The sequence below is a fragment of the Nanorana parkeri genome, unplaced genomic scaffold (assembly GCF_000935625.1).
Source record: "Nanorana parkeri isolate BGI_ZX_2015 unplaced genomic scaffold, ASM93562v1 scaffold1027, whole genome shotgun sequence".
Lineage (NCBI taxonomy): Eukaryota > Metazoa > Chordata > Amphibia > Anura > Dicroglossidae > Nanorana > Nanorana parkeri.
The window spans coordinates 261,865-268,427 of record NW_017307295.1 but is presented as its reverse complement, the minus strand read 5'-3'; the positions used below and the strand labels follow the sequence as shown (position 1 = coordinate 268,427).

General features: G+C 43.7%; 1 protein-coding gene across 4 annotated transcripts in view; it reads right to left on the bottom strand.

The window, feature by feature from the left end:
* Window positions 1–6,563, bottom strand: part of LYPLA1 (lysophospholipase I) — a 26,137-nt gene that overhangs the window by 9,664 nt on the left and 9,910 nt on the right. For 3 of the 4 annotated variants that reach the window (XM_018567290.1, XM_018567289.1, XM_018567292.1), the window contains exons 2-4: window positions 6,060–6,091; window positions 1,520–1,585; window positions 1,253–1,300 (exon numbers count right to left, since the gene is read on the bottom strand). In XM_018567290.1, coding sequence (XP_018422792.1) covers window positions 1,253–1,300; window positions 1,520–1,585; window positions 6,060–6,091 — 146 coding nt within the window. The remainder of the gene's footprint in view (window positions 1–1,252; window positions 1,301–1,519; window positions 1,586–6,059; window positions 6,092–6,563) is intronic. The other variant, XM_018567291.1, reaches the window with a different exon arrangement.

Genomic DNA, 6,563 nt, shown 5'->3' with positions numbered 1-6,563 from the left:
GTCTCTTTTTCAAAAAAAAAAAAAAAAAAAAAAGAAAGTGATGCACGCTATATCAAGCGATTAAAAAATAATTGCTTGGGCAGGGCACAAAACTAAAACGACAACTAAAACACACCATTTCTTGCCGAAATTCCTATTGCACAATAATATACAGGTTGTGGAAGACAAAAGGTCTAATGGCACATGGTATTTATTTTTCTGTCAGACAGATGCGTTATCTATGAGAGGCAGCACAGTAACAGCCAATCTAATATAGTGGCATATGGCAACACCTGCTAAGCTAGCCAAAAGAAAGGATCACTAATACTTGGCCTACTTTCATGAAGAGAAACAGTGAAACAATCCCTAGTAATAGTGCTGGAAAAACTGCTATTGCAGCCTCAGAGGACATTAGTAAAGGGCGGCAGATACTCCTCTAATACAATCATATCTTTTGCTTAGATACACTGATGCAAAACCGTTCCTCTGCACACAGTAAAACATTTGCAATTAAAAGGGCAATAAATGTGAACTTGTTTTACACTGAACTAGGATGACAGAAAGTGGCCAAAGAAGCCTGCTGAGCTTTACCTACTACCTTTCCCATGATTCCCCTCAGAGACAAATACAAGGCGTCGATACATATTGTTCCCTGTGGTCAGTTTACCTGCAGGCTCAGACTATCAGGCAGTGCATGGGTTACAGCACTCAGTCAAAAGAAAAAGGTGGTCTACCAATTTCAAACACGTCCAAATGTCCAATTGTATTTTCCTTCTGAAGAGGAAAGCAGTACAATAGTCTTTATTGGAAATCCATATCAACTGTAATCTTGACCCTGGACTAAAGTCTCAAGATACTCAAAATTTTTTTTTAGCTTTGGATACAATGGGAAGAGGTTAAAGCCCCTGTCAGGTTTTACTGCGATCAGATCAACTATACTGCGAGAGATTTTTCCTCACTTTCTGTGCTGGGGACAAACTTTTATCAGACAGGAAGTGAGGAAAAACTGCAACAGGGAAACAGACAGCAATAGAAAGATGAAAGGGGATCTAGCATTACAAAAAAACATTTTGCACTAGATGAACCTGTGTCTTTTTTCAACCTACGTAACAATGGTCAGCACCTTGTATGCCCAGCCCACCAACCATGATCTGATCTCATCAGTTGTAAAAAATGCCACTATGTGGGCACACACGCATATTATATTTAAAAAAAATAGATAGATTTAAGAACAGTAGGGCAAAAAGGATTATTGCCATGTAGGTTTACTTACCATGAAGGCATAGCCATGTTCATGTTTAATGATACCGGCATGATGGGCCTGGAATTAGAAAGCTCTAGTTATTCAACATGTATCTGACCTGCATCATAACATGTGTGGCAATTAACATATTTACAGCAGAAATAAACATTACTGTAGCTGTAATCACAGAGGTATACAAAAGGCACAGACCCTATGCATTTTGTAATGTGAAATCTGAAAATGTATGAAGCTAAAGCATTAGAAGTGGATAAATCTAAAGCAATATACAACACTTACGCATGTGGACATATGTACTTCACATGAGGACTTCTGATGCTTGCCATTGCTTCTGCCCAGCCATGCCTAGGGGGTACAAGAGGAGAAAACATTTGTTATGGAAAGCGTAAGAAAGCAGCTTTGATGATTGGATTTTGGTGCTTATCGTTATGGTGCCTCCCTTTCTTCATGAGTGTTGAAACTAAAATGTGTAGTGATATTCCCAAGAACCTTTGGCAGTTCCAGTGAAACCACAAGTACAAATGCACCACATTCTCCTTCCCACTCAGCTAACTTTAGCTGGAAATCAACCAACACCGTTTTCATGGATAATTTAATGGTTTAAAGTTTACTGAAACATTGGGACATCTTGAATATTATTGGATATGATTGTGCCATATGGAGATGAATGTAGATAGCTTTCAATATGTATAATGGGGTGCAGAGTTGATGTCTGCCCTGGGGAGCAAGTTTGTAGCTCTTGCTGCCTCCCAGATTTCTAATTTCTGTACTATTGCTAGGGATGTACCGATAGTAGTATCGGTGCCTATGCCGAGTATTGGGGGCAAATACTTGTACTCGCCCAAATGCTCCGATGCCTAGCCTGATACTTCCGGTATCAGGAAGCGCGTCATTACACACTGCCTGGCTTCCCGATTGGCCAGGAAGCCGGCTCCATGCTCTCTCGTCACTTGTGGCTTCCTGGCCAATCAGGAAGCCGGGCAGTGTGTAATGACGCGTTGCCCGGCTTCCTGATACCGGAAGTATCGGGCTAGGCATTGGCCAGGAAACTGGCTTCATGCTCCCTCATCACGAGGGAACATGGAGCCGGCTTCCCGGCCAATCAGGAAGCCGAGCGCCACATTACAAAGCGCCCGGCTTCCTGATTAGTCAGAAAGCCGGCTCTATGCCTTCGTCACCTAGTGACAAGAAGCATGGGGATGGCTTCCCTGCTAATCGGGAAGCCGGGTGGCGAGTCTTTACACGCTGCCTGGCTTCCTGGCTAATCAGGAAGTCGGGTGGCGAGTCATTACACGCCGCCTGGCTTCCTGAATGGGACTTCTGGTACTCGGTAATGGCGAGTACCGAACAAAAATATCGGTACTGATAACCGAAATACTAGTATCAGTGCATCCCTTATTATTGCAGTTGGGCAAAGCAGACCCCATTTTTTACATTCGCTTTTCTGGCATCTATGTATTCTACTTTTCTTCCTGATCTTTCTATTCTCTCCTTTTAGTCACCAGTTTCTCTGTCTCCTCCCAGATCCCCACCCCATACCACTCCCAGACCATAGTGTCGGCTCCATGCTCTCTCGTCACTTGTGGCTTCCTGGCCAATCAGGAAGCCGGGCAGTGTGTAATGACGCGTTGCCCGGCTTCCTGATACCGGAAGTATCGGGCTAGGCATTGGCCAGGAAACTGGCTTCATGCTCCCTCATCACGAGGGAACATGGAGCCGGCTTCCCGGCCAATCAGGAAGCCGAGCGCCACATTACAAAGCGCCCGGCTTCCTGATTAGTCAGAAAGCCGGCTCTATGCCTTCGTCACCTAGTGACAAGAAGCATGGGGATGGCTTCCCTGCTAATCGGGAAGCCGGGTGGCGAGTCTTTACACGCTGCCTGGCTTCCTGGCTAATCAGGAAGTCGGGTGGCGAGTCATTACACGCCGCCTGGCTTCCTGGCTAATCAGGAAGTCGGGTGGCGAGTCATTACACGCCGCCTGGCTTCCTGAATGGGACTTCTGGTACTCGGTAATGGCGAGTACCGAACAAAAATATCGGTACTGATAACCGAAATACTAGTATCAGTGCATCCCTTATTATTGCAGTTGGGCAAAGCAGACCCCATTTTTTACATTCGCTTTTCTGGCATCTATGTATTCTACTTTTCTTCCTGATCTTTCTATTCTCTCCTTTTAGTCACCAGTTTCTCTGTCTCCTCCCAGATCCCCACCCCATACCACTCCCAGACCATAGTGCCAATAATATCCAGATACAACCATCGTGAGTAAATCTTTTTCCCAGTCTCCATATTCAGCCGTATATGTAGAGACATTGGTTGCTATAGAAATGCAACTCTATATGTGTAGCACTGACTTTGGTGACCATATTCTCAAAGCTTGCTCCTCACAGCATACTGCGGTTGTGCAAGCATCGACATTCAAATTCATACTGTAGCATTATGCTATGGCTGCATTTCCTTTTCAAAACTAAATAAAAACATTGAAAAACTAAAATGTGTTTAGGCCTCCTGTCTAAAGTGTCCATTTACAAAAAAAAGCTTCCGAAATGGAGTTCTCATGTGACTGCACGGTAGGCATGTCACTCTGCACCTGGTGTTCAAACATGTGATTACGTGTGCTGGAATACTCACTTAAAATGGTACACTTGCCTTACATTCAACTTCTCTGCAGGTATAGTGAAAGTATGATGCTTATGGATCTGTCAGCCACTGATATGTAGCTCTGAATGGGGCAGTGAAGCTGAAGGCACCTCCACCCCTCATTGGCCAATAAAATACATTTTACAGAATCACATGTTAAATAATTGGATTATTTTAGGCTATGGTCATACGGCAGCCTTACAATGCTTGCCATTTTATGCCTGGGATCCTGTCAGAAGTGTAAAACTCTCTTTGTCTGACAGAATTAGAGCAATTCCTTTTAACTTGCACACAGAGATAATGTAGATTGTGAGGAATTCAAATACTGTAGTCTCAGGAACAAAACACTGTTAGCATGATGAGCCCATGTAAGAGCCTGAATAGATAACCATAAGGCCTGGTTCACACCTGAACGTTTTGTAATGCGTTCAACGCTCGACGAACGCTCTACAAAACGCTCAAACATCTAAATCCCATTGTATTCAATGGGTCTGGTTCACACCTTGCCGTATTTCCGCCCGTCCGAACGCGATACAAAACGGCCTACGCCCAAAGAAGTACATGTACTTCTTTGGGGCGTTTTGGTCTCGCGTTTCCATTGGGATACAGCCAAGTAGCCCTCGGAAACGGGCGTTTGTTGCGCGTTTTTTTTACCGTGAATCGCGGTAAAAACGCGAGACGCGCGACAAACGCGCATATTCAATACGCCTAGGTGTGAACCCAGACTAATTTAAGTACCTTTACAATGTCTCCCCGCCATAACTTATATTTACCTGTCTTTGTTCCTCCAAGATCTTGCTGCGAGGTTCACTTGAATCCTAGTAGGAAAGGCCTTCATCCCATCATTGAAAGGAATTATAGGGGGGCAGCATGCTCCAATTTTTCCCAGCGAGAAAAACAGTATAATTGCCCGATAAATCCCTTTCCCCAAATCCTGCAGAATGGTCAGCTCTGGTGATCCGTCCCAAAGGAGGAAGTGGAAAATCCGAGTTACCACCCGATAAATCTCTTTCCCCCAATCCTGAAGGATGGTCAGCTCTGGTGATCCGTCCCAAAGGAGGAAGTGGAAAATCCAAGTTACTAGCCGATTAATCCCTTTCCCCCAATCCTGAAGGATGGTCAGCTCTGGCGATCCATCCCAAAGGAGGAAGTGGAAAATCCAAGTTACTAGCCGATTAATCCCTTTCCCCCAATCCTGAAGGATGGTCAGCTCTGGTGATCCGTCCCAAAGGAGGAAGTGGAAAATCCAAGTTACTACCTGATAAATCCCTTTCCCCCAATCCCGCAGGATGGTCAGCTCTGGTGATCCGTCCCACAGGAGGAAATGGAAAACCTGCGTTATTACCAGAATAAAAACTTTTCCTAGAATCCTCCACGATGGTTCACCAGAACTCACTGTCCTGGAAGATGAAATGGTAAAATAATGCAGCGATCTTTCTGGTATACTAATCATGTGACATCAATCATCTCTGTCGCCCCTAGCCATGGCTACACACAGCGATTCATAGAAAGTCTCAGTCGCGTCAGAGACTGACAAACAATGAGTAGGGTATGGTTAAAACCCCTGTCATTTTTTTCCTGCTGGGAAGATGTCACTACACTTCCTGAAGACAAGACAGGAATAGGAAATGGCTTAAATGTGAGGGAAGTAGTTACTAGAAAAAAGTTATCATAGGTAGATATCCCCTTGCTGCCCGTTCCGCTGACAATCATAAAATTGTAGACATCCAGTCATTTGCTGGGACAGAAATAAAACCTTTAAAGCTTCCATATTTTCGAAAACTAATTAGAAAAAAAAAAAAAGTTTTGGCTTCAGGTATTCTTTAAATCTAGGAGACTTACAATCCGCTGGTTACAGAGAATGTGAATCATAATGTGGACCAGACAAGCAAGACTAGCAAATATGTTTTTGTTTATTTTATTATATAAAGCTTAAAAAGATGACATATAAAGGCATATTTATAAAACAGCACATGTGACTTTCATCAAACATTTACTAGTGGGGAATTAATCACTGTCACAAAAACACATGCACCTGGAAGATTCATCTGACGTGAATGTCGGATTCACAGCTTTATAAATATGCCCTTTAGGGTTTTCTTTGATATCTTTGACCATGCACACACAGCCCATTGAGAGAGACACATTTATAGATACACATGCATGTTCCATACATACCCAGTATCTCCTAAGCCGTGCAGGAATATTACCTGAAATAAACAACATTTAGTGCATAACTAGCAGGTCAAATTCTGTAAGATATAGTAGCAGGAATTACAAATATTTTCCAGACTTTATTATTACATAAAACTAGTAAGCAAAAGTTATAATACGTTAGAAAGCTATGGCAACCATAAGGCCTGGTTCCCACCTGGGCGTCTTGTAGCGCGTTCGAACACTCTGCAAAACGCTCAAACACCGAAATCCCATTATTTCCTATGGGTATGGTTCGCACCTGGGCATATTACAGGCCGTATGAACGCGCTACAAAACGCCCTACGCCCAAACAAGTACAGGAGCTTCTTTGGGGCATTTTTGTCGCGCGTTTCCATTGGGATACAGCCAAGTAGCCCTCGGAAACACGCGTTTGTCGCGCGTTTTTTTACCGCGAATCGCGGTTGAAACGCGCATATTCGATACGCCTAGGTGTGAACCCAGCCTTAAACACACATACATATATAT